Source organism: Hypanus sabinus, chromosome 7 (assembly GCF_030144855.1).
Source record: "Hypanus sabinus isolate sHypSab1 chromosome 7, sHypSab1.hap1, whole genome shotgun sequence".
Lineage (NCBI taxonomy): Eukaryota > Metazoa > Chordata > Chondrichthyes > Myliobatiformes > Dasyatidae > Hypanus > Hypanus sabinus.
Window position 1 is genome coordinate 112,006,230 of NC_082712.1, and position 27,265 is coordinate 112,033,494.

At 42.9% G+C, this 27,265-nt stretch overlaps 1 protein-coding gene across 10 annotated transcripts in view; it reads right to left on the bottom strand.

Moving 5' to 3' along the window:
* The window catches only part of LOC132397109 (low choriolytic enzyme-like), a 95,933-nt gene that overhangs the window by 37,943 nt on the left and 30,725 nt on the right, over positions 1–27,265 (bottom strand). For all 10 annotated transcript variants that reach the window (XM_059975415.1, XM_059975420.1, XM_059975413.1 and 7 more), the window contains 3 exons: positions 26,116–26,233; positions 24,280–24,461; positions 17,308–17,389 (listed from right to left, as the gene is read on the bottom strand). In XM_059975415.1, the coding sequence (XP_059831398.1) occupies positions 17,308–17,389; positions 24,280–24,461; positions 26,116–26,233 (382 nt within the window). The remainder of the gene's footprint in view (positions 1–17,307; positions 17,390–24,279; positions 24,462–26,115; positions 26,234–27,265) is intronic.

The following is a 27,265-nucleotide window of genomic DNA, read 5'->3' on the forward strand; positions in this document are numbered from 1 at the left end:
GGGTCCATCTGTGCTTTGAAGTCGGTACGGGGGCCAGGTTGCCAAGCCTTTCGCATAGTCTGTCCAGGACTGCTGTGGGTTCCTCCTCTTGCCCCCTTGGGGCTGGTATGATCTCTCCTGGGACGGCCAGGGGTGCACCGTACACCAACTCGGCCGATGAGGTGTGCAGATCCTCTTTGGGCGCTGTGCGAATTCCAAGCAGGACCCAGGGAAGCTTGTCCACCCAGTTAGGTCCTCTCAGGCAGGCCATTAGAGCCGACTTCAAGTGACGGTGGAAGCGTTCCACTAGTCCGTTCAACTGTGGGTGGTAGGCAGTAGCGTGGTGTAGCTGCATTCCCAACAGGCTGGAGGTGAACTGAGCACCTCTGTCAGAGGTAATGTCCGCCGGTACGCTGAAGTGTGCTACCCAGGTTGCAATTAGTGCTCGGGCGCAGGAATCGGCAGATGTGTCGGTGAGCGGGACCGCCTCTGGCCACCTCGTGAACCGGTCTACCATAGTTAGGAGGTACCCCGCTCCTTGGGACACTGGTAGGGGGCCCACGATATCCACACGAATGTGGTTGAACCTCTGGTGGGTGGGTTCAAACTGCTGCGGCGGGGCTTTAGTGTGCCGCTGCACCTTGGCTGTTTGGCACTGCGCGCACGTTCTGGCCCATTCACTGACCTGCTTGCAAAGTCCGTGCCACGCGAACTTGCTGGAGACCAGCCGGATGGTTGACCTGATAGCTGGGTGCGCCAAACCGTGTATGGAGTCGAAAACTTGCCGCCTCCAGACTGCCGGGGCGAGGTTGGCCGGTAGCCACGTCGCACAGAAGTGTCCTCTCACCTGGGCCTATGAGAAAGTCCTGCAGCTGCAAACCCAAGACTGCGTTCCTGTAGCTTGGCATCTCGTCGTCTGCCTGCTGCGCCTCTGCCAGTGCTGCATAGTCCATCCCCAGGGACAGGACCTGGACAGCAGGTCTGGAGAGTGCGTCTGCCACGACATTGCCCTTTCCCGAGACATGCTGGATATCTGTCGTGTACTCGGAGATGTAGGACAGATGTCGCTGCTGGCGAGCTGACCAGGGATTGGACACTTTTGTGAACGCGAAGGTCAATGGTTTGTGGTCTGTGAACGGCCTGCCTTCTAAGAAGTACCTGAAATGCCAGATTGCCAGATACAGTGCCAACAGCTGCCGGTCAAAAGCACTGTACTTGAGTTCGGGTGGTTGTAGGTGCTTGCTGAAGAACGCCAAGGGTTAGCAGCGCCCCTGGATGACCTGTTCCAGCACCCCACTGTTGGATGCGTCCACATTGAGGGCGGTCGGAACGTCTGTTCTGGGGTGCACCAGCATCGCAGCATCTACCAAGGCTTCCTTGGCTTTAATAACGAAAGCGGCTGCGGCCTTCTCATCCCAAGTAATGTCCTTGCTTATACCCGACATCAGGGTGTACAAAGGGCGCATGATACGGGCTGCTGAGGGGAGGAAACGGTGGTAGCAGTTCACTATACCAACAAACTGCTGTAGGCCTTTGACCGTGTTGGGCCGGGCAAAGTGGTGGATAGCGTCTACCTTGGCGGGCAGAGGTGTTGCCCTGTCTTTGGTAATCCTGTGGCCCAGTAAGTCAATGGTATCGAGTCCGAACTGGCATTTGGCCAGGTTGATCATGAGGCCGAAATCACTCAGGTGGGAGCAGAGCTGGCGGAGGTGAGACAGATGCTCCTGGTGACTACTGCTGGCTATAAGGATGTCGTCCAAATAGATGAACGCAAAGTCCAGGTCACATCCCACCGCATCCATTAGCCGCTGGAATGTCTGTGCGGCATTCTTCAGGCTGAACAGCATTCGGAGGAACTCGAACAGGCGGAACGGGGTGATGAGTGCTGTTTTGGGGATGTCTTCAGGGTGCACCGGGATTTGATGGTATCCCCAGATGAGGTCTACCTTGGAAAAGATTCTTGCCCTGTGCAGGTTTGCTGCAAAGTCCTGTATGTGTGGCATGGGGTAGCGGTCTGGAGTTGCAGCCCTGTTCAGTCTACGGGTAGTCGCTGCATGGTCTCCAACCCCCAGCTGCTTTGGGCACCATGTGCAGGGGGGAGGCCCATGGGCTGTCGGACCACCGTACGATCCTCATTTCCTCCATCCTCTTGAACTCCTCCTTCGCCAGGCGGAGCTTTTCCGGGGTGGGGGGGCCTTCGTGCGCGGGCGTGGAGGGGTGGTCCCTTGGTCGGGATGTGGTGCTGAACCTCGTGTGTGGGCATGGCTGCCGTGAACTGCCGTGCCAGAATCGATGGAAAGTCCACCAGGATTCTGGTGAATTCGTTGTCCGACAGCGTGATGGAGTCCAGGTGTGGGCCCAGCAACTTGGCTTCACCCAGGGAGAACATCTGGAAAGTCTCGGCATGTACCAGTCTTTTCCCTTGCAAGTCAACCAGCAGGCAGCGAGCTCACAAGAAGTCCGCCCCCAGGAGTGGTTGGGCCACAGCGGCCAGTATGAAGTCCAACGTGAACCGGCTGGTGCTGAACTGCAGCTGCTCTGTGCGGATGCCATAGGTCTGTATCGTGCTGCTGTTTGTGGCCCTCAGGGTGGGTCCTGGCTTCCTGTTGCAGGTGTCGTACCCCGTCGGGGGCAAGACGCTGATCTCCGCTCCGGTGTCAACCAAGAAGCGACGTCCCAACTGTTTGTCCCAGGCATACAAGAGGCTGTCCTGGTGGCCAACTACCATAGTCATTAGCGGCAGCTGGCCCTGGCCCTTGCAGGGCAGGCGACAACAGCGGGCTTTTGTGCCCCACCGCTGGTGGTAGAAACATCACTGTTCACTGGGCTCCTCACTCCTGCCTCTGTGTTGTGTGCGCCCCCCTGCCAAGCCTGGTCTGGTCCGCTGTTGGGCGCGTGGCCTAGTAATTTGACTGACGGATGCCACGCTCTCCCTCTTGGCTTTCCACAGCACGTCTGCCTGGGCTGTCACCTTCCAGGGGCTCACTGAAATCTGTGTCGGCCAGCAGCAGATGTATGTCCTCGGGCAGTTGCTCTAGGAACACTTGCTCGAACATGAGGCAGGGCTTGTGTCTGTCAGCCAGGGACAGCATCTCGTTCATCAATGCTGATGGCAGTTTGCCTCCCAAACCATCCAGGTGAAGTAGGCCAAAGGTCCCAATGAGCAGTGCTTTGAATGCTTCATATTTGCCTTCTTCCCGGGGCGACTGTATGAAATCCGCAACCTGGGTGGCCGTCTCCTGGTCAAGGGCGCTCACCACCTGGTAGTAACGCGTGGAATCAGAAGAGATCTGCCGAATCTGGAACTGGGCTTCTGCTTGGCTAAACAACACACATGGTCGCAGCGTCCAGAAAGTCGGCAGTTTTAGCAAAACTGCATGAACAGATGAAGAGTTGGTCATCTTTGGTCTAAATCCCGTTTGGACCATCGGGGTCACCAATGTAGCGATGTGCTACACACAGCACTGAAATAACGACACGCAGTCGGCAAGTCTTTTTGAGACTAGTTTGTTCAAACTTCAGGGCGCTGGCATTTAATCCCTAGCGCCCACCCTCTCCAGGCAGAAATGACATCAGAGCTGCATTACCAAAGTCTCTCCCCCACGCGCTGGCTATTTGTGAGCTGGTTCGCCTGCGCAGAAAGTGGGTCGCCACATGTTCAATCTTGCATTTAATTGTGGTCTCCTCCCACCATCATTGAGAGAAGTTATTATCTCCCTAATTCTTAAGAAAGCAAGGAACCCTGAAGATTGTGTCTCCTACAGGCCTATTTCATTGTTAAATGTTGACTTTAAAATCTCATCTAAAACCTTAGCGTTGTGATTAGAAACTGTTACCTTTTATCGTAAAAGAGGATCAAACCGGTTTTGTAGAAGGCCGTACCTCACCTAACAATATCAGATGATTACTTAATGTGATCCAGGCATGTCAGTAACAGGCAGTGGACGGCTCGGTGGTTTCCTTAGATGCAGAAAAGGCCTTTGATCATGTTGAACGGCCGTCTCTTTTTTTCACTTTAGAACAATTTGGTTTGGGCAATAATTTTCTTAAGTGGGTGCAGGTTCTTTGTAATGACCCTTCCGCTGAGATTCTCACTAGTGGTATTAGGTCAGATAATTTTAGTATTCTGAGGGGTAGTTGGCAGGGCTGCCCTTTATCACCTCTACTTTTCAACTAGTGATCAAGAGCCATTGGCTGAGGCTATTCGGCGAGACCCTAAAATATCTGCTCCAGACATAGAACTAAAAGCACATAAAATTACATTGTATACGGATGAGTTCTAATTTTCTTATCAAACTCTGCTATATCAGTGCACCACCTTATACAATGCATCAATTCATTTAATGCTTTTCAGGTTATAAAATCAACTTTACTAAATCAGAGGCTATGCCTCTGGGGAATCTGCAGCAGGTACCTGACACTCAGGGTATTTTCTCCTTTAAATGGTCGCAGACAGGTTTTGTTTACTTAGGCATATTTATCACATCTACATTTGATTAATTATTCAAAGCTAACTTTACAGTTATTTGACAAAATCAAACAAGATCTTGAGTGATGGAACACTCTTCACATTTCTTGGGTTGGCTGAATACAGGTATACTTGCTCAAAATTAACAATTTTCCTCATCTGCTCTACCCAATATGAATGATCCCATTCATTTTTACCCAACAAATACTTAAAAAATAAATGGCTGATTTGTTTCTTTTCTCTGGAACAAAAAAAACCCCTGTATTAAAATGTCTAAGTTACAGATTCCCTGTAGTCTAGGGGTCTAGATTTTCCAGATATCAAAAAATATCAATAAAGTTCCCTTTTATCTTATGTGGTTGACTGGGTTTGCAGGGACCCCTCCTCAGTTTGGCTGGCCATTGAAGCTTCACAAGCAAAATGCCCTCGTATTAATTTGCTTTTCCTCAATAAGATGTAACTAGTTAAGGAATATTGTCGCAATCCTTTAACAATTAATAGTCAGGACTTGAAGGGTGGTGCAACAAATTGAGGGCAACGCAGTGAAAATATCACCCTTCACTCCAATAACCGGCATTCCAGATTTTTAGCCTAGCATAATGGATTCTGGATTTAAACTTTGGATTTCTAAGGGTATTTTCCATCTAGGAAACTTGTTTGATGAAGGAATGATGTCTTTTAGTCAAATAGTACAGAAATTTAACATACCCAACAAGAATCTTTCTCGTTTCTTTCAGATAAGAGATTATATACAGAAAAAACATCATTGTTAACTAATTTCTATAGTTCTGACATAGAAGAGGATGTTTTGTTCTAAGGGTGAAGTCTCCATTAGTATTTTTTACAGCAGCCTGCAGCAAAGTTCTTGGGGAGAGGCTGAGTAGCCGGGAAGGGTCTGGGAGGAAGAGCTGGGAGTAGAAATTACAGCTGAAACATGGGAAGACATCTGTGATAATGCAAAGAAAACTTCAGTTTGTAATATTGCAACTCAAAATTCTGCATAGAGCTCATCTGACTCCAGATTGTCTCTCGAAATTTAAGATGGGGGTTTCTCCAATGTGTTCTAAATGTAAATACTGAAACTTTCACCCACTGTATTTGGACTTGTCCCAAACTTCAGGCATACTAGAGTGATAGTTTGGGTGAAATGGAAAAGATTTGAAGATGGATCTTGAACTGGACCCAGTGTCTTTTCTCTTAGACTTACCCAACAGTCATATTATTAATGCACTTCAGAAAAAACTTTTTAACATTGTGACTTTTCGTGCGAGGAAGAACACTTTACTTTGTTGGATAGCCGATAAGGCCCCTGGACTTTTTGGTTGGTGTAAATCAATCATTGAATACATTCCTTTGGACTTTTTGCCATGTATGGAACACTCAAAAACAAATAGTTTTCATAAAGCAGGGCAAACTTTTCTGCAGTATGTAGATGTAGACCTACATCTAATAAGGCTTTTGTATAGGATGTTGTGGTGATGTCTATATTTTGATGCTGGTATCTGTGAGGGGAAGAAATGTAAATGTATCTGGAAATTGAAAGTTTTGTTATGCTGAGCAAAAAAAATATTAAATTAAAAAAACTTAGTACAAGAGGTATCTTCCCTGATAAATTGCAAGGACACTCTTTCAGTCCAGTTCCTTATGGACATTAGGGTGACACAGGCCATTATCCCATTACAGCATAGGCTGCCATGGATGTAAATAAGGAGTACATATCTAGTGTATGTTTTATTTATTTACAACAGCATATCTACTGGCATTCCTGCTCATCAATACTTTCAAAAGCAACACGCTGTTTATTTTGCCTGTCACTAGAGACTCTCGAGATAATGTCACCTGAACTTCATTTTCCACACTATCAAGATGGAGTTCTTATTCTTTTTTGAACATACACAGCTTCCCCACTTGAAAGGGAGCAAATGCACCTACCTGAAGGTTTTAACCGGATTCTACTTAATGACCAAACAACTTTTCCTTTTTTTCCTTTTATTTTTTGCGAGTGCGGCAGTTTGATAGTTCCGTTAGTCAGTAGTCATTTGTCATAAGTAATCAGTCATTAGTCACTAGTCATAAGGTATAACGTTAGTCATAATGGTAAGTTGTCATTAGTAATAAGGTTAAGGTGAAAAACTGGCAGCCTCTCAGACTTTGCAGATGAATTTGGACCTGCACCTCTGTTTCTCTAATGGACCGTTATGGCCTCCAACTGTTATGGTTTCAAACCGGGTGAACTCTCTTGAAGGTTCACGAGCTCTTCTTAAGCCTCACGCCATTTCCAATGAGTGCCTGCGCGCATTGATCCCCGTGGCGGAGTTTATCCTAATGCAGTGACAGCAGTGCTCTTTTCCATGAAACAGTCTCAAGTTATTTAAAGTTTGGCATCTTCCTGCGGATTCCAACGCTGATCCCGTGTGACACTGCGGGGTCCACCCAAAATTTCCAGGCAGAAGCAGCCCTTAGGCAGTAGTTCTCTGGCTGATTTCTTCGGCCACTCACTCACTGGCAATCAAAAACTTTGGCCCATTTTGCCACTCTGTCTTCACCCAGCTCTTGAGGGCTAGCTCCTCTGGTGATTACATCAGCAATATTTTGTGGACCAGGAATCCACCGCCAGTCCTGGATCCTTGTGCTGTTTTGAATCTCTCCGATCCTATTTGCAAAGAATGTTTGATAGCTATAGCTTTCACGCTGTATTGCACCAAGGACTGTTTCGCTATCAACGAAATGGTACCACCTCACAACTTGGATTCGGCTGTGCAGCTCAAAGTACTTTTTCAGGTGTGAGGCAAACACTGCTCCACACATCTCTGCTTTGACAGCATCACCTTCGTGATTCAAGGGAGTTAATTTGGCTTTAGACTCCACTAGCCTGATGATTGAACCCTGGTCTGAGTTCCACCTTAGGTACATCACTGTTCCATAGGCATGCTCAATTCCATCAGAGAACGTGATTGCCCAGGGTTCCTCAAAGCTTGGGGGGAGTCAGTGCCCTGGTGAACTTTACCTTGTCAAGTTGAACTTACTCCTCAAAGAGCTTAATTGCATCCTCCTTGAGGCCATCTGAGAGTGCTATGACCCATGTCTCTTTGACTGGACACCTTTTGCCCTTTGCCTCTTGGAATGCTCTTCACGCCAGAATAGCTCCTTTCTGCTTAGCAGGAGTGACCAGACCAACTGGGTCATACAGCCCTGATACTTGGCTGAGCAGTTCTCTTCGTGTCAGGGGGTTTGGCATCTGGTCTCTGATTTGCTCTTATAGAAGTTCTTGGCTAAGTCTAATTATTTTCTTTCACTTCGAGAAATTGATTGTAATCATGACATGCAGTTTGTTCTCTTCTACTATGTAGCCCAGTCCAAATGCCTTGTTGTCATCATCGCACATTTGGTTTGGCAAGACCATGGTTCCTGCCTTGGACCTCTCCAGCTTGTCATTGCACTCTTTCCTCCCACTTTGCCCAGAAAAGACCCAAGGCTTGAGCTTGAAACCTCCGGCCTTCAGGATCTGTTCCACATTTGATGTGATGGATTTCAGCTGGTCAAGGTTGTTGTGGGACGTGAGAAAGTCATCAACATAGCTGTCGTGTTGGAGCACCTGCCGCTCCTCTTTGAGGTGGGTGAAAGGAGGGAGATTAGCAGTTTCGCACATTGCTAGCTGCACAATGCACCGTGCTGGCTTATCTCCGATGTTCACTCTTGTGATTGCATATTCCCCCAGCTCCTTGTCCTTGGAGTATTGCCAGAGAAATCTATGCAGGTACACTTCTCGGTCTTCCAACCAAACCTTTGGTTTTACAAAAAAATTACATCTTTTTTGTCACCCAGAGAAGCGTACACTCCATCCCTGAATCTGAGTAGGACAGTGCGAATCTGGTTGAGGACATCTGGACCTTTTATTAGCAGGTCGTTCAAGCTCACGCCTCTGAACTGTTAGCTGGCTGCTGTTCCACACGAGTCTCACTGGGGTCGTGACAGAGTGTGGGTTCGTAGCAATAAGGTGACTCACGTACCAGACTGTCCTGTTCCAGTTGATGGCCGTGTCTTTGGACAATTTCACTGCAGCCCTTCAATTGATCAATGTCATGCACTTCAGCAGTGTAGGCAGCTTTCCACTCAGGTTCTTTGGCTAGTTGCTTTTCCGTCCTGATAAATGTAGCCTCAGCTGTTCTTTTATTGCTTGGCAAGGAAGCTGGATCTTCTAACCAAGGATATCTGGCATGCCAATGTGGTTCCTTGCTGTGGCAGTCACCTGTGATATAGGTGAGGTCTCTTCTTACAGTTCCCTCCCTTCAGCAGTCATTCCTTTGCCGCCCAGCTGGCAGTTTTCACAGCAGCAACCCCCGCATTTTGGCTTGCTTGCTGCTCCAATACTATCCCACTTCCACCACTCTAGGTAAAGTCCCGGTTGGTGTTTGAAGTACCTGACTCCTGGAGCTTGATGCCATCCTGTCTGTTTGCCCTGGGACTCTGCTGGTGAGCTCCTCGTACTTTACAGCAGCTGCTCTCAGTGACCTTGCAAAATGTGTCTTGGGCATGTGGGCCGACAGGCAGCTCCTCAAAGAGATCAGGATGTGCTCCTCCGACCGTCTTCTCCAGTGGTCCATCCCACAGCACGAGGTCTCCAACAGCTCTGATTCTCTGAAACCCTAGCTGACCTTCTCTATGGCTTATGAGTAAATCTATTTCTCTGGGTCTCACAAGTTCATCAAGCTGTATGTCTGAGAAGAATTTCTGCAGTTGCTTTGGTGTCACACGTTTGAGGACCTTTGCAATGCTGTCTAGTCCATAACAAACCAACTGGTGTGATTTGAGAGTGCCCTTGGGAGTGTTTACTTTGACTTTTAGAAGGTACTGCTTTGTTTCCACCTGAACCTTCATTCCCCAACTCCATGGGCAACGAGAGTGATTTCCTCACTTCTAAGGTTCAGTCTGCTTGCCGCCTTGTGGGTTATATAATTGGTGTCTGAAGCCACGTCAATTAACATCCCGATTTTTTGTCCAGCATTAGCTGTGATCTCAAGAAGCATCATAATCACCGGCAGCTCCTGCAATCCACTTTCCACCAGAAGGCCTGGTTTATCTTTCACAGTGCTGAAGGCTCTGGATGCAGTGTTTGAAAATACATCGCTACATTGTTTGGCCAATTCTGGTGAAAGTTTGCTGAAGAACTCCTCTAGATCCTCTGAATATTTCTGCTGCCTTTATCTTCTTCTGGACCTAATCTGCTGTTTTTCTGCCCTGCGCTGCTTTTCTTTATTTCAGCATTGGGGCACAGATAGTAATGATGCTCAGGAGTATGCTCATCCTTGCAGTCTTGGTTTATACACAGATAGACGGGTTTGCAGTATGAACTGTCATCTTGAACCTCAAGACATCTCTTGCATGCCCCCAACTTTCTTACTGCAGCTTTTTTCTCCGGTAGCTTTAGCGCCCAAAACCATTTGCAAAAGTAGAGCTTCCTTTTGTGCTTTCCATCACCACAGACTACACACCCTGCATGGTCGTCGCCTGATTTGGTAGACTTGGTTCTGACATGTCTTGGCTCAGCCCTGGTTTCTCTTCTATTTGGCTCTTCATCCCTCAGTTGCTTGAGCTGCTCATATATGCTCCCTTGCTCTTTGAGGAATTCCAAGAGACTGTCAAACCGATTATCTGGTGCCACAACATTTCTCCTGTTAGCAACATAGACCAGCCATTCCTTTTTGAGAGTTTCATGAAGTTTACTTTCAGCTGATCTTGTCACCAGTGGATTTTTGATAGCACCTATGTCTCCAAGGTCACTCAGGTCTTGAAGTGCCTTCTCCACAGTTTGAATTAATTCCATTATTTTCCGTGGCTGATGACTTCTGACAGCTGACATTTTCTGTAACTTCTCCACTAGTTCAATAGCAATGCACGTTTAATTTCCATAGTGGTTTTCTAGAACACAGAAGATGTCATCTGCAGTGTTATAAGTAGTGAGGAGAAGGTCTCTCCTGATTTTGTCATCAAGACTGTCCAGTAGTTGAACCTTTTTCACCTCTCTTGAACCAGTCGGCTCTCCCTGCCTCTGGAGTGCTTCCCAGTCCTTTCGCCACCTGTGAAAATCACGTTTGCTGCCAGTAAACTTGGAAGGACCATAAGTTTCAATCTGATGGTTGGCGTGTGAGAATTGGAGGAAAGACCAACGCCGGTGTTGGCCTTCCAGCTTCCTCCTGACCTGTATGAAGTGGGCCTTCTTGGAAACCAACTTGGAGATGTTGAGTTCAAGGCCCTTTAGGCGACTCTGAAGGTCCTTCCAATTCCCTGGCAGGATCCATCGTTTCCACCAACCATGCACCTCTTTCGCTGTCTTTACCAGTTCTTGCAGGTGGTTAAGCATAAACTCATACGCCTCCTGGTTGCCATCGGGTTGTACAGCAGCGATGTTTTCACATTCATCCTCTGCTGCTTGTAGTGCTGCAATTCAACATTTCCAAAGTTGGTCCAAAGAGACTCCTGGATTAGGCTTCTGACCTCCTTTAGTTTCAACTCACAGTCATTTGCCGTCTTTGCCAGGTCGGCTTTTTGCTGTTCGATTAACACAGCAACTTCCTGCGTTCAGCTCCGCCTCCTGTTCTGCAGTGAGTCCGGTCACCACATCATTATTGGCTTCCATGACTTTCTCGCTTCTATTATGAGTTTATTGAAACTGGCTCTGAGCTCCTCTTCAGACATGTCTTCATAGGTCTTGGTAATACTGTTGGCCAGATGAAAAAATAATCTTTTTGCTGTCCTTCATGCTAGCTTGAGTTGCTCAACTGATTTCCCAATAGCTTGATCAGCCATGTTTGATTTCCTCTGCAGGCTGTTCACAGGTGAAAGGGTAAGTACAACTTTTTAGTGATGCTTTGATGTTGTTTTTTCTTAACTTGATTTTCTTCCTTTTTCAGGATTCCAGGTTATTGCTCCTGCTGTTCCAGCTCAAAGCTCCCAGATTTCTGTTTCCTGGTCCTCCAGTTTCCCGGTCAGAGTTTTTATCAAGCAGTATTTTCACTGTTAACCAGTTTTTTCCAGTGTCGTCAGAGTTCTTGTTCTTTTTTGAACATGTGCAGCATCCTCATTTGAAAGGGAGCAAATGCGCCTACCTGAAGGTTTTAACCAGAATCCACTTAATGACCAAACAACTTTTCCTTTTTTCTCCCCATAAGTGCTTTTGATAGTTCCGTTAGTCAGTAGTCATTTGTCATAAGTAATCAGTCACAAGTCATAAGGTACAACGTTAGTCATAAGGTTAAGTTGTCGTTAGTCATAAGGTTAAGGTGAAAAACTGGCTGCCTCTCAGACTTTGTAGATGAATTCGAACCTGCACCTCAGTTTCTCTAATGGACCGTTTTGGCCTCTGACCATTATGGTTTCAAACCGGGTGAACTCTCTCGAAGGTTTGTAAGCTCTTCTTAAGCCTCGCGCCATTTCCAAGAAGTGTCTGCTCACAATGATCCCCGTGGTGGAGTTAATCGAAATGCAGTGGCAACAGTGCTCTTTTCCATGAACCAGTCTCAAGTTATTTAAAGTTCGGCATCTTACCGCAGAGTCCAATGCTGATCCTAGACCGCCGCTGTGACACTGTGGAGTCTGCCCAAAAGTTCCGGGCAGAAGCAGCCCTCAGGCAGTAGTTTCCATCCAGTCTATCAGTGAATTCTTGCTCTTACTTTTAAATTTTATTTTCTTTTGCCTCTAGGTCCCAATACTTTCTAGAAACTCAAGATTGGCTTGACACACACAAAGAGGAAAACACTTCTGCATTCTTCCAGATACCATCACATTCAAATATACACATCATTTTGATGAAACAGGCTAGATTACAGTCATTCATCTCTTGTAGTGGGACACCTAGTACAAAGTGGCCTACAGTTAAGACCTGATCAATTATAAAGCTAATGTGTCAATTCTGCAGAAAGAAACTTCACCTCAGTTTTGTCTAGATGACATGGGATTAGGATCACAAGAGGATACAAATCAGAAAAGCTATGGCGAGTGTATATGAAAATGCTTGGTACATTACTGAGCCTGCTTAACACATGAACGGTGTTAAGAAGAATGGGGAAATCATCTTCAAACTCTTACAGGACTTTACATGGATCCAAGTGGACATCATAACATCCAAACATTTCCGGTTTAGAAGTACAGAGTTCCTTATGGTAGCCTGTATTAGTACACCCATGAAATAGCAACTGATGGAAAAACTATTGTTACCATTAAGTCATACCAAAGAAATCAGAACTTTTGTTCTTCAATGGAGTCTTATATTGCTTGTCACATGGAAGCAGACTTGCATACCTTAAGACGAAAGAGGTGGGAACTGAGAACATATTGCTATTTTGTAGAGGTGCCACACAGAAGACCGTTACTACCCAAAAGCTGACCACTATTCTTCAGTGGGGAGTGTACTGTTACCATGAGAGGAAACAACTAATATGCAAGAGTTAACAGTTTATACTTGTTGGACTATTAATAGCCACAGCAGACAGTACATGGCTTGGTACCTTGACTATTTTTCTTATTGTTGCGGTATTACCTCAACTCACTCTAACAAACTTTATATTTGTCTCAAACGAGCTCAACTTCTTGCTGAAATCAAGCAACAGAATACATGGAAAATAATTCTGCCTATAACATCTCCCAATCCAGAATTAACATCATAAGCAATTGTGCGCTTTAGCACACAGTGTTTACTAATGCAGCATACATATGCCAATCTCTAAATAACTGCCAACACATTTACTGAAGTCTATGAGAGAATTAAAATGCTTTCCATCACCCTGCTTCCCCCATACAATAACCCCTCTGACATTTCACATCCTTAACAAAACCCAGGAAAGTATGGACTGGTTCCTCACATCTCAGAAGGCAGCATTCAATTTTACCATCACTTTCAGTATGTCAATACAACTGTTAGCCATCTGAGGAAATGTGCTTGAAGATCAATACCACAAATTGCACAGGGTCTACTGAGCAGTTTTGATATTCATATTCCTGAAAACTTCTAACTCAAGACTACCTACTGCAGGCCCCACAAAATTTTGATGATGACTGCAAAATCCTCCCAAATTCACTTAAATTATAAGCAAATCAACTTCAGCACCCTCTCTCAGTCCCTATAGTTCCACCCAGTCACCTCTGATGGGTGGACTATATCTGTTACACACCCAAGAGTAGACACCTTAAGTAGAAGCCCTACCCTGAGGTCTTCCATAGCAAATGATTATCAGGCAGACACAATTCAAAGATATTCTCAAAGGCTCCCTGAAAAGGTATAACATCCTCAAGGACTGGTGGGAATCCCTAGTTTATGATCCTCAATTCACATTAAACACACAGAAGCTCGGCACATAGCAGGAGCAGTGCACCACATCTTGTTTATTAGCACCAAGTAACTGTTCGCCAGAGAAATGCTTCCAGAGATTTTACTAAGAACTTATTTCTTCCTTAATCTTTTATAATGATCTCAGGTTTGTCTTCACAATTGAGATCAGCTAAAGATGATGCCAGAAGTTTTTATGGACCTAGGAAACAACTTCATCTAGTTCATCTGCGGAAGTTTAAATTTCCTCTTCTCACGTCTCTTTTCCCTTTTTCAAGGTGGCTGGGATCCTGTCAGAGTCCATGATCGACAGTGGCACCCAAACTACATTCTTCACAGATAGCAGGTTGTTACTCTTTGAAACTCGCCAAGCGGCCTGCATTTTGGGAGCAGCTTGGAAGATGTGCCCCTTTGTGGGTGACCCAATTCCTCAATGTCACCAACTGAAGTGCCAAGGGAGATCGAAACATTGAGATAGAGGACGCGGTTGTCAGAAGCCTGCACTTGATCAATATCCCTCTCTCTCGATAATGAGAGAGAGCTTACTGATTTGCAAGTCAGGGTAACTCAAATAAGCAAAGCTGCAGTCTGTAACATTGAAACGGCAAGTTACTGATCACCATCCCCCCCCCCCACCCCCACTGTGGCAGCTTTATCTTTCTCTCTTGTTATTAAGAGAGAACCAGTTGAAAAGTTGAAATGCTAGGATGGACAGTAGTTTTATGATGGACTCTAGATCATGGTTTCTGGGGGCTTCCTATTGCTTGGTAGGTGGTGGTGGGGGTGGGCTAATGCTTTTGCTGGAGTAAATGGTGGGTTGGTGGTTTTGTATCTGCTTGTGCATGGGAGGGGGAGGAGGGGTTCTAATGTTTATGTTATTCAGTCTTTAGGCTTTTTTTCCTCCTTGTTTTGTGGATATCTACGAAGAGTACGGATTCAGTGGAGTTCCACATGGATCTGTGCTGGGACCTCTGCTGTTTGAGATGTATATAAATGACCTGGATGATAATGTATATGGGTGGGCTACAAATTTGTGGATGATGCCAAGATTGGTGGAGTTGTGGTTAGTGTAGAAGACTGGCAAAGAATACAGGATGATACAGATCAATTGCAGATATGGGCTGAGAAATAACAGATAAAATAAACTTCATTTCTAAGTTAAAAAGCATAAATTATAAAATTTGACTAGACACTTCCACTTAGGATTCGTTAGTATATTTTGACCAGGGACCCTTCCCCAGTCTTAAATACATGCTTATTTATACCAATCCTAAAAACAGAAAAATAATAATAGTACATTTATCCCTTCCAGCCTACTCTATCATTCAATATATTAATTGGATCTCTATATCAGCTCTACTGCTCTCAAGTCTTTTCCAGCCCTTTATGTCTAGGAATCTCTTTACTTTTAAATGAAAGCTGGAAAACTGAAGATGTTGGAAATCTGAAAAAAAATTTTAAAAACACAGATCAGAGAGCACCTTCGAGAAAAGCATGGTAATATTTCATATCAAATACACTCAAGTATATTCAGCAACTTGATCTCTATAGTCTTTTGTGGTAGAGAATTCCACAGGTTCATCATCACTTATGGAAAGGAAGGTTGGGTATGGGGCTAGCAATCCCATCCTGTAAAAACCCAGTGCCACAGAAATGCCAACAGAAGCTCCAAAGACCTCATCCCTAGGAGAGAAAAAATACACTAGGAAGATGGGGTACACCTAGGGATAACTTAAAAGACTGGCTCAGGACAGAGGTGAGCTACCATTCGCAGTCTCTAGGCTGCTGTGCGGTGATGGGCTTAAAAAGACCATTACCTGAATAAAGAAATTTCTCACCTCAGTCCTATTGTATCTCGGTAATATAACCTGTGGTTTTAAACATACTTTGCGTTTCCAGTCTGTTCAGCACTATTAGAATTTTATATGTTGCAATGAGAACTCCATTCTTTTGATCTCTGTTCAACACAGGCTCAGTCAACCCAATCACACATCACACCCCAGCAATCAGTACAACAAACTTTTGTTATGTTACATCTAAAGCAAATAAATTATTCATCAGATCCAAGCTGCTGACAATAGTCCAGGTGTGATCTCACCCATCTTCTTTAAAGTTGTAGTAAGATATTTGTTCTCATATGCTTGAAATCTTTTGCAACCAACACCAATACCCTAATTAGTCTTCTGAACTGCTTTCTGTACCTGCACTTCCCTCCAAAGTTGGTGGCTAACCTGCTGAGTTCCTTCAGCACTCTATGCCAAGCTACTGTCCTGACAAAGGGTCTCAGCCTGAAATGTCCACTGTACTTCTTCCTATAGATGTTGCCTGGCCTGCTGCGTTCCACCAGCATCTTGTATGTGTTGCTGTTCACTTCAGTTTGTTGTGGAAGGAATACCCGAGGACCCACCAACATACAACCCCCTTAGGAGAACATCTTACTCAACTTAAGTGATCGCACCACTATTGCCACCACAGCAAACCAAAATAGTGAATTTCTGGGGAAAGACATCCAGACATCTTATGTATACCAACAATCCCCAATCCATCACCATAGAATCAGAGTGAAATAGCATGAAAAATGGGCTCTTTGACCCACCTCATCCATACTAATCAAATTGCCTGAGCCTTACTTGTCTGCATGTGACACATATTTCTCCAAAGCTTGTACCTGTCAAAATGTATTTTAAAGGTTCTCTCCTCTACCATTTCCTGTGATAGCTCATTCCACGTAAGCATCACCTTCTACATGAAAAAAGCTACACCTCAAGTCCCTTTAAAATCCTTCATCTTTAAATGTATGCCTTCTAGTTTTAGACTACCCTATCCTGGGGAAAAGACTGTGGCTATTCACTTTATGTAAGCCCTCATCACTTTATCGTGATTTTATAAAATCTCTATCTGGTCATTTAATAATACTGCTTAATATGAATTTCCCCTCTAAAATGGATGATTTCATATTTATCTATTGTATACTGCATATGAAACACATCTGCAGCAAATTTTCAAAACCACCTTAAATATTTTTGTATTCCCCTCACAACCTCAAAGTTTGTCATCAGCAAATTCAGAAATACTACTCATTATTCCCTCTTCTAATATATATATATATATATATATATATATATATATATATATATAAATATAAAAGACGCTTCTGTTGTTGAAAAAAATAAATTACCATGCTTATATTTCATGCTGTACAACTGTTCATGAACAATTTACCCAGGATAAATTACGTTGCTCTCTGTAAGGAGTTCGTACTTTCTTCCCGTGACCATGTGGGTTTCTTTCAGGTGCTTCAGTTTACTTGCACAGTTCAAAGACGTACCCTGCTGTTAGGTTAATTGGTCATTGCAAATTCTCCCATGATTAGGACAAGAATTAAATTGAGGATTGTTGGGCGGTTTGGCTCGCTCTGTATCCCTAATCTGCTCTGTATCTCAATAAATAAATCTATAGAGTTTATTACTTGGTACAATTTAAAGCTATGTTACAATTGCTAATTTAAAGAGAATAGAAACCTAAACTGGTATCTTACCTTCCAAAATGCAAAACTGAATTGTAATCATACTTTGTCACCAAGTTATTAGATTTCTTTACTTTAAAGTTAATTTCTGATCCTGTAAAAATAATTTAAATTATTTTTTCCACTGAATTTTGCACATAATGCTTAACACCAAATGTTACTGGATAATTTTATTAAAATATTATATACTGAAATTACTGAGGCCATTATCACAATCACAGTAAGAAATTAGTTATACATGGCTTTTTTATCTAATTTTATTCATATAATTTTAATAATCTCATTACTTATTAGATGGTAGAAGAGTACATTGAAAAATATGTGTTCTCTAGTTAGATGATGTTACACTATGATCTATAAGATTTAATAATCCGGCCATTGTCGGAGTATGTGGTAAGGCTTTGGCTTAACAGGCAGAGGCACACATAAGATGGAAGCCTTTTTTTTAAAAAAAGAGAGTAGTCAGGATGAAATGCTCCTCCTGCCAGATGTGGAAATTCAGGATACCTGACAGTTTCCCTGATGTTTACATCTGGAGGAAGTGCACCCAATTTCAGCTTCTGACTGACCAGGACAAGGAACTAGATGTACTTATGGTCATCTGGGAGGCTGATGAGATGTTTAAAGAGGTGGTCACATCTAGAGTACAGTCAGTACTTAAGGCAGTAGATGGGTGACCACCAGATATAAGGGGGTAAGCAGTCAATGCTGGGTTCACCTGTGACCATTTCCCTCAGCAACAAGTATACAGTACCTCTTGGATATTGCTGAGGGGAGAATGACCCATCAAGGACATAGCAGCAGCAGCTAGGCTAGTGGCACCATGGCCGGTTCTGAGGCTCAGCAAGGAAGGGTAAAGTCTCGATAGTGGGGGTGTGAGGGGCAGATAGGAGATTCTGTAGCTGTAAGAGACACCAGGATGGTAGAGTCCAGGACGTATTGCATCAGCTGCAGGATATTCTCAAGGGACAGAGTGAACAACTAGACGCTGTGGTGTATATTGGCAACACTGACATAGCGGAAAAGAGAAAGAGGTTCTACATAGCAAGTATATAGAATTAGGAAAGAAGCAGAAGAGAGGGACCTTCAAATTAGTAATCTCCAATTTCTCCTGGTGCCACAGGCAAGCGCAGGTGAGGAGGATGCAGGGTGACTTGGATAGGTTAGGTGAGTGGGCAAATTCATGGCAGATGCAATTTAATGTGGATAAATGTGAGGTTATCCACTTTGGTTGCAAGAACAGGAAAACAGATTATTACCTGAATGGTGGCTGATTAGGAAAAGGGGAGGTGCAACGAGACCTGGGTGTCATTGTACACCAGTCATTGAAAGTGGGCATGCAGGTACAGCAAGCAGTGAAAAAGGCAAATGGTATGTTGGCATTCCTAGCAAGAGGATTCGAGTACAGGAGCAGGGAGGCTCTACTGCAGTTGTACAAGGCCTTGGTGAGAGCACATCTGGAGTATTGTGTACAGTTTTGGTCCCCTAATCTGAGGAAAGACATTTTTACCATGGACGGAGTACAAAGAAGGTTCACCAGATTGATTCCTGGGATGGCAGGACTTTCATATGAAGAAAGACTGGATCGACTAGGCTTATACTCGCTGGAATTTAAAAGATTGGGGGGGGGGATCTTACTGAAACGTATAAAATTCTAAAGGGATTGGACAGGCTAGATACAGGAAGATTGCTTCCAATGTTGGGGAAGTCCAGAGCAAGGGGTCACATTTTAAGGATAAAGGTGAAGCCTTTTAGGACCGAGATGAGGAAAAACTTCACAGAGTGGTGAATCTGTGGAATTCTCTGCCACAGGAAACAGTTGAGGCCAGTTCATTGGCTATATTTAAGAGGGAGTTAGATATGGCCCTTGTGGCTAAAGGGATCAGGGATATGGAGAGAAAGCAGATACAGGGTTCTGAGTTGGATGATCAACTATGATCTTACTGAATGGCAGTGCAGCTCGAAGGGCCAAATGGCCTGCTCCTGCACCTATTTCCTATGTTTCTATAGCACAGATGAATGAGTGGCTGAGGAGATGGTGCAGGGGACAGGGTTTCAAGTTCTTGAATCATTGGAATCCTTTCTGTTGAAGGGGTGACCTGAACTGGAGGAGAACCAATATCCTGGCCATAAGATTTGGTAATTTGGTAATGAGAGAGTTTAAACAGTTTTGTAGGGGGGTGGGAACTGGAGCACCAGGTCAGTAAGTGAAGGATCAGACAGGAAGGTAGATTCAGGGAAAGTATCTAAAGGCAAAAATCAAAATAACAGGTATCAAGGGTTGGAGAATTTGAAGCATGTACTGTAATGCTAAGCTGGCTGGTGGCGTAGTGGCATCAGGGCGGAACTTCAGTAAAAAGGCTCCCGAGTTTGAATCCAGCCGGCCCCCTTGCACACTTTCCATCCATGCTGGGTTGAGCGTCGAACTAGCAACTTGGCCTCGTAAAAATAAGGCCTGCTTAAAAAAAACGCCATCACAAAGGCAGCCCGATGACTTCACTTGGAGTTAAGGGCTATTTAAAAAAAAACTTTAATGCTAGGAGTATCATGGGTAAAGTGATGAACTTTGAGCATGAATCAGTACATGGAACTATGGTGTTGTTGCCTATAACTATAGGTTATATGTTGCCTATAACTATAATAACTATGGTGTTGTTGCCTATAACTATAATGTACCAGATTTTTGAAGTTTTCCCTCAAAAGCCACCATGACACTGAGAAACAGATTAAATAATTGGGTAAAAATAATACCATTGTTATCATGGGGGGATTTCAACTTCCCTAATATAAACTGGTACCTTCTTAGTGCAAAGGGTTTAGATGAGGCAGAATTTATTCAGTGTATTCATGAGGGTTTATTAAATCAATATGTGGATGGTCCAACAAGAGAAGGAGCTGTACTGGACTTGGTATTCGGTTATGAGCCTGGCCAGGTGACTGACCTTTCAGTGGGTGAGCAGTTATGGAAAAGTGACCACAATACTTTACCTTTCATGATAGCTATATATAAGGATAGGTATGGTCTTCAAGGAAGTGTTTTAAATTGCAGTAGGGCAAATTACAAGGGCATTAGGCAGGAAATAAGAAGAGTTAATTGGGAACACTTTTTTTTCCTGGCAAGTCCACATCAGATATGTGGTAGGTGTTTGAAAATCAATTGCACAAAGTAGATGAGAGGAATATTCCAGTTAGAAGGATGGGGATGAAAAGATTAGATAACCTTGGATGTCCAGAGAGGTGATAAATTTAGTCAAAAAAAGGAAAAGTAAAGCTTCAAAAGCTAGAATTGAACAGAGCACGAGGACTATAAAGAAGCCAGAAAAGAACTAAATGAGGTAATTAGGAAAGCCTGGAGGGGCTATGAAAAATCCTTGGCAAGTAGGATTAAAGAGAATCTCAACACACTCTATTAATACATCAAGAGCAAGAGGTTAACTAAGGAGAGAGTAGGACCACTCAAGGATAAAGAAGGGAACATTTGCTTGGATGCAGAGAATGTGAGTGAGGTACTTAATAAGTATTTTGCTTCAGTATTTACCAAGGAAAAGGACATGAAGGTTCAGCTGCTGTGCATTAGAGCTTTAAGAGGTCAAGGAGTGTTGGGCCTCCTAATGAGTATTAAGCTGGATAAGCTCCCAGCACATGATGGAATTTACCCAAGGTAATATGAAGGAGGCAAGAAATGAGACTGCTGGAACCTTGATCAGTATCTTCATGTCCTGTCTTAGCACAGGTGAGGATCCAGAGAACTGGCAAGTGGCTAATGTTGTATCTCTATTTAAGGGGTGAACAAAGGAAAATCCTGGGAACAACAGACCAATGACTCTGACATCAGTTGTAGGGAAATTGCTGGAGAAAGAGATAGGATATATGAGCATTTGGAAAACTGTGGTCTAATTAGGGAGAGCCAGTATGGCTTTGTGCATAGCAGGATGTGCCCTACCAACTGATTAAGTTTTTGACAAGGTGACGAGATTGATGAGGGTAGGGCAGTGGATGTTGTTTACATGGATTTTGGTAAGGTGTCTGCCAAAGTCCCTCATGAGAGGCTAATCCAGAAGATTGAAACTCATGGGGACCATGGCAAATTTGCTGTTAGGATTCCGACTGACTTGCACACAGAAGACAAAGGGAAGTGGTTGAAGGCACTTATTTGAGCTGAAGGTCTATAATTAATGTTGTCCTGCAGGCACCTGTGCTGGGACCGCCGCTGTTTGCGATGTACATAAATGACCTGGATGAAAATGTAGATGGATGAGTTAGTAAGTTTGCAGATGATACCAAGATTGGTGGAGATGTAGAGATAACGTAGAAGGCTGGCAAACAATTCAGCACAATACAGATTAGTTGCAGAAATGGGCAGAGAAATAACAGATGCAGTTTAGGGCAAGATCCTTAACAGTATTATCAAGCAGAGAAAATTTAGGATCCAAGTTCATAGTGTTATGTCCGCAGCCCCCTCCTTTGTGAGAATCGCAAGAGCACTAGTTGAGGGGGGGGGGGTCAGTAGACCCAGGAAATGGGAGAGGGAGACGTGCTGAATATCTCGTTCCACCGCGATGCAAAATAATGCGACATTGACCATTGTCTCCTGGAGACCACGTTTGTGGATTGGGGACTATGCTACGTACAAGCCCTCGGGCAAAGTGGGCTGGTTGAGAGAGAGATTGCATCATCCCAACCTGATTGACACCTGCGACCCCATGAGGAAGTATAAAAGAGGGTCTGGGGGAACAACCCCTTTAGACGCACCAGAAGAAACGCTAATGATCCCGTAGTAGCAGGAAGCCATTTGAAGGAAGTCACGTGCGTTCGATTCCATTGCTGGAATCGGTGACTGGAACCACAGAAACCAGCTTTTAGCTAACAACGGGGAAGCCTGCTCCCCTGATTCAACGGATTCGCTTCATAAAAGACCCGGGCAAGTTTCTTTTCTCACCAATCTCTCTTTCTCCTACAAGTGAAAACCCAGCGATCCCCAAAAGGCTGAAGCCTGCAGGAACTGAGTGACTTTTATATTTCCATCGTACAATATATTATCCCCTAGACAAACGATCGAGCTGTTTCTTATTGATGGTTACTAGTAGACCCGCGCTTTTAGATTGAGTAGTGACGACGTATATTAGCTGAATGTTTGTATTAATCTTATTTTTGTGCCCCTTCATAAACAGACTTTTAAAAATAGTACCATCAGACTTCAATGGACCTCTCTATCTTTGCTGGTAAGTGATCCAGTTACAGGATTTTGTAACAATAGCAAAGTGGCTACACAGGTCAACAAAGTGATTAAGGCAGTTTATAGAATGCTTGCTTTTACTAGTCAAGACATTTGAGTTCAATAGTCAAGAGTTTATGTTGCAACTTTATAAAACTTTGGTTTGGCCACATGTGGAGTATTGCATAAAATTCTAGTCGCACGGATGTTAAGGCTTTGGAGAGGGTGCGGAAGATGTTTACCCGGATGCTGCCTGGTTTAGAGGGCACAAGATATCATGACAGGCTGGATAAACTTGGGTTGTTTTCTCTGGAGCGACGGAGGCTCAAGGGAAATCTGATAGAGGAGTAAAATTATGAGAGCCATAGATCAAGTAAACATCGAGTATCTATTTCCCAGGGTTGAAATGTCTAATACCAGAAGACATGAATTGAAGGCGAGAAGGGGCAGGTTCAAAGGGGATGTGAAAGGTAAGCTTTTTTATTCAGAGTGGCGGATATCTGGAATGCACTGCCTGGTATGGTGGTAGAGGCAAATATATTACAAGTTTTTTTAAGAGGCGTTTAGATAGGCACAACAATGTAAGAAAAACGGAGGAATATAGACATTATGCAGGTAGGAGGGATTAGTGTTTGGGTGTTTTTGATTTGCTTTCTAGCTGGTTCGGCACAACATTCTGGGCCGAACAGCCTGCTCCTGTGCTGTAATGTTCTACGTGTTCTAAGACTGCAAGGACAACATCCAAGGCTGTCTGGGGACTGAGCTTAATACTGGGAGAATCTGGGGGTCACTGGCAGTGTGCTAACCTACAACCGTTTTTATAAACTCTGGTGGTTCTGAGTTTAACATATTATAAACGTTTACTTTTGGATTAATCGCATACAATAATAGGTTATTAACAGACAGTCCTTACATACTACATACGACTTCAGGATAGCCCAAAGCACCTTACAGCCAAGGAAATACTTTTGAATTGTTTCACCAATGTAATGTAGGTAATGCATTAATTAATTTACACATTTGTGTCACAAACAGCAATGTAATGACAACTAGGTAATTTACTGGTTGAGGAATGAAAACTGGCCAGAACACAAAAGATATCCAAGTAATCTTCCTTGAAACAGTGTCAGGAAACTTTTCATCCACTTGAGGATAGATATTTTCTGAAAGGCAACACATCTGATAAAGCATCTCTCTTCTGATACTGAAAATCAATAAATTACTGATGATGGAAAATAAAACTAAATATTGGAAACATTAAGCAGGTCATCAACTTCTCTTAGCAAGAGAAAGGACTTCAACTGAAACATTTATTTTTTTTCCAAGGTGCTGCTTTTTGTTTACTCCAGTTTTGCTATATCACTTCATTTGTTTCCCTACAGATTTTTAGCTTCAAATTTTATTTGGATTTTACAATCTTCTTACTTTCCCCATCCAACATCGGCAAATAAACATTTCAAAATTGCAGTCATGTAAAGTTAACCAATTTTGGCCTTGATGGGATCAACTACTATATTGTTTTAAGTGGTCTGTAGCATTTTAGAAACAGATAACATGCATAACTCCAGCTCTTTCCCTTCCCATCTCTGATCAATTCTCATTGGTGTGATTAACTTGGATGGGAATTGCAATGTGCAAAGTTAATTGGAACTTTGAAAGGCTGCAAAACTTGCCCTTTGTACATTTAATAAACATAAGCTCAATGTGTTACAGCTCTGTTACTGCATATTGTTAACTGTAAAATACTGTCAACATTTTAATTTCGTTACCTTTTTCAACATTCTCCATTTTTACTTCCACATAGTCATCACGATCAGATCGAGAACTTTCATGATAAAAACCAAGTGCATGCATTAATTGATGTTGTATTATACCAACATCCATACAGTAGGGTATTTGTAATGATATTTCTTGTGCTGTTTTTGTTCCTGGCCCTACATATGACCAGCATCTAGAAAAACACATTTAAAAGTAAGTTTCTTACCAAAACTCTTTTGTATAAATATACTATATTAAGAGTAACTCTACTTCTTCATCAACTCTCCTGATTCATCATATACATCAGAAAGACACTGTACAATTCTTGTTGACAGTGCAAGAATTATCTCTATTGACCATTTGAATGGATACCAGAGCTGGCTTACATACAGTACATGTTTTGTTCTCTGTTGTATTCCAGAGTGAATCTATCAGCAAAGATATGTTAAGAGAATGCCACTTGGGTTCAGCACTATATCAGACTCCTTGTAAGATCCATGACCTCATTAATTTAAGTGAGAATTATATGAATTAATTTTAGTTTAATTCTTTAATAAATTCCTTAATTATCCACTTTAATTTTTGTCATTAAAAAATCTAACTCAGACATGAGAATTGTAACAATCACCAAGCTATGATGGAAAAGTTCTCTCCTGATTTTCCTGGTACCCAGAGCACCCAAAGAAAACCCATGTGGCCTTCAGTGAGAATGTGCAAACTTGGTAAATACCGTTTGAGATCAGGAATGGAACTAGGTCTAGGAGCTGAGGAATTAGCAATAACTGTTGTGACAATACCGTAACTCTTCTGAAGGCCCTCACAACAATGCTATTTGGTAGGAAATTCCACAATTTAGACTCAGTGATAATTTCCAAGTTAAGATGGTGTACAATTTGAAGGAAATGTACGGATAGTGGCGTTCCTCATTATCCTATGACCCTCGTCCTTTTCCTTTTGCAGAAGTTGTGGATTTGGGAGGTGCTGTCCAGGTAGCCTTGGTGAATAACTGAAAAGCATTTTGTGTATGTCACCATGGTGCAAGAATAGAATACTATTGGTGGTAAATGGGTTGCTAACCTAGTGGTTGATTTGAGACATTAAATCTTCCCCTTTCCACAGATGCTGCCTGATCAGCTGAGTATTTCCATTATTTTGTATTTTAGGTTTCCTAAAACTGCAGTTTATCATCATTGAGTAGGTCACCAATAGGTAAATTGCAATGATATCATTTTCATTGATTCCTTATATCATTTTGCTGATTATTAAGATGACTACTTGGCCAGTAATTAGCTGGATTAAATTTGTGCTGCATTTTTTGAACATGACAACCATGGGAAAATAATGTCTCAACACTACTTTTGCTCATTCATGTTTTTCTGCAGACTTTTATATTGAAAAGGTTATTTTAAATATCAAATGTTCCAGCTAAGATAACCAGTATTTCTTTCTGTATGTTCAATAATTTGATTGGAACATTGACTTTTTGAATAAGAAGATTTTGGTCACTCCCACTTCTGCCTTCGAACCACTTATTCCTTACTGGTATTTTTCTAGTCACCCCTTTATTTTTAACTAGTGTATTCATTTTCTTTAACTTCCTACTAGGCCATCAAGAAAATGTGACAGAAAAAATTGTTGTTGCAAGCAGGAAATTACACTGTAAATATACTGAAATACAGAAATATTTATTTTTCCACAATAACTATATTGTCAACTTCAATGCTAAAGATAGCAAAGAATGAGGGGATTATCTTTGTATATTTGATAAAGATGTTATCAAAACAAATAGGTCATAAAATGGGTCAATCTGAATTCATAATGTGAATTATATTACTGTATATACTTACCCTATCCCATCAATAAACACAAGATACGTCACCTCCCTTGATCTGTATTTAAACCTGATGCATGTCAAAGACTCTAACTCAGATAAAGCAGTGCTTATTAATTCTCTCTGGGCTCTCTCTGTGGAAGAACAACCAATACACATTTTAATAATTAGAACACCTTTATACATAAATATTGTGCGTATTTGAAGGCAATTATTCTGATGATGTTACCGCTCAATTATTGTAAAGTTAAAAACTGAACAGAAGTAGTTTTTTTTTAATGCAGTTTTCTAGCCATACCAAAGCTATAGTTCTGCAATGGCATGCGACAATTTTGTACAACTTATAGACCTTACAGTGACAGTTTCCAAGATGCAAGTATATCTTGGGAATATTCAAATTTCTGCAATAAAACACTGGGTTCCAAAATATTGAGATATAGTTATACAACTTCTTAAAAAAATGCACAAGATGATGGAGTTACCCCCTTGGTACCAAAAGCCATGAACATTCTAGCTGTACTGGGCTAGAAAGGGTTATAAGAAATAAAGAAAAAAAAACTGAAGCTGATATCAAGTTCACATCAGTCATGGTCTTACTAAATGGCAGTAGAGACTTAAAGAAACCGTCTAATTTGTGAAGTAGAGAGGTATCCTTGATTGGCATTTCAAAATGAAGATGGCTACTTCAGAACCAGAGGCTGTATTTGATCTAGTATTGGGAAATGAACCTGGTCAGGCGTCAGATCTCTCAGTGGGACAGCATTGTGGAGGTAGTGATCACAACTCTATCTCCTTTACCATAGCGCTGGAGACGAATAGGAACAGATAATTTGGGTAAACATTTAATTGGGGTAGGGGGAAACATGATGCTATTAGGCAGGAACTTGGGAGCATAAATTGGGAACAGATGTTCTCAGGGAAATGCACAGCAGAAATATGGCAAATGTTCGGGAAACATTTACGTGGCTTTCTGCATAGGCATGTTCCATTGAGTCAGAAAACGGATGGTAGGGTTGAAGAACCATGGTGTACAAAGGATGTAGAAAATCTAGTTAAGAAAAGCTTATGAAAGGTTCAAGAAACTGGATACTGTTAGAGCTCTAGAAAATTACAAGTTTGCCAGGAATGAGGTCAAGAATGAAATTAGGAGAACTAGAAGGGGCCAT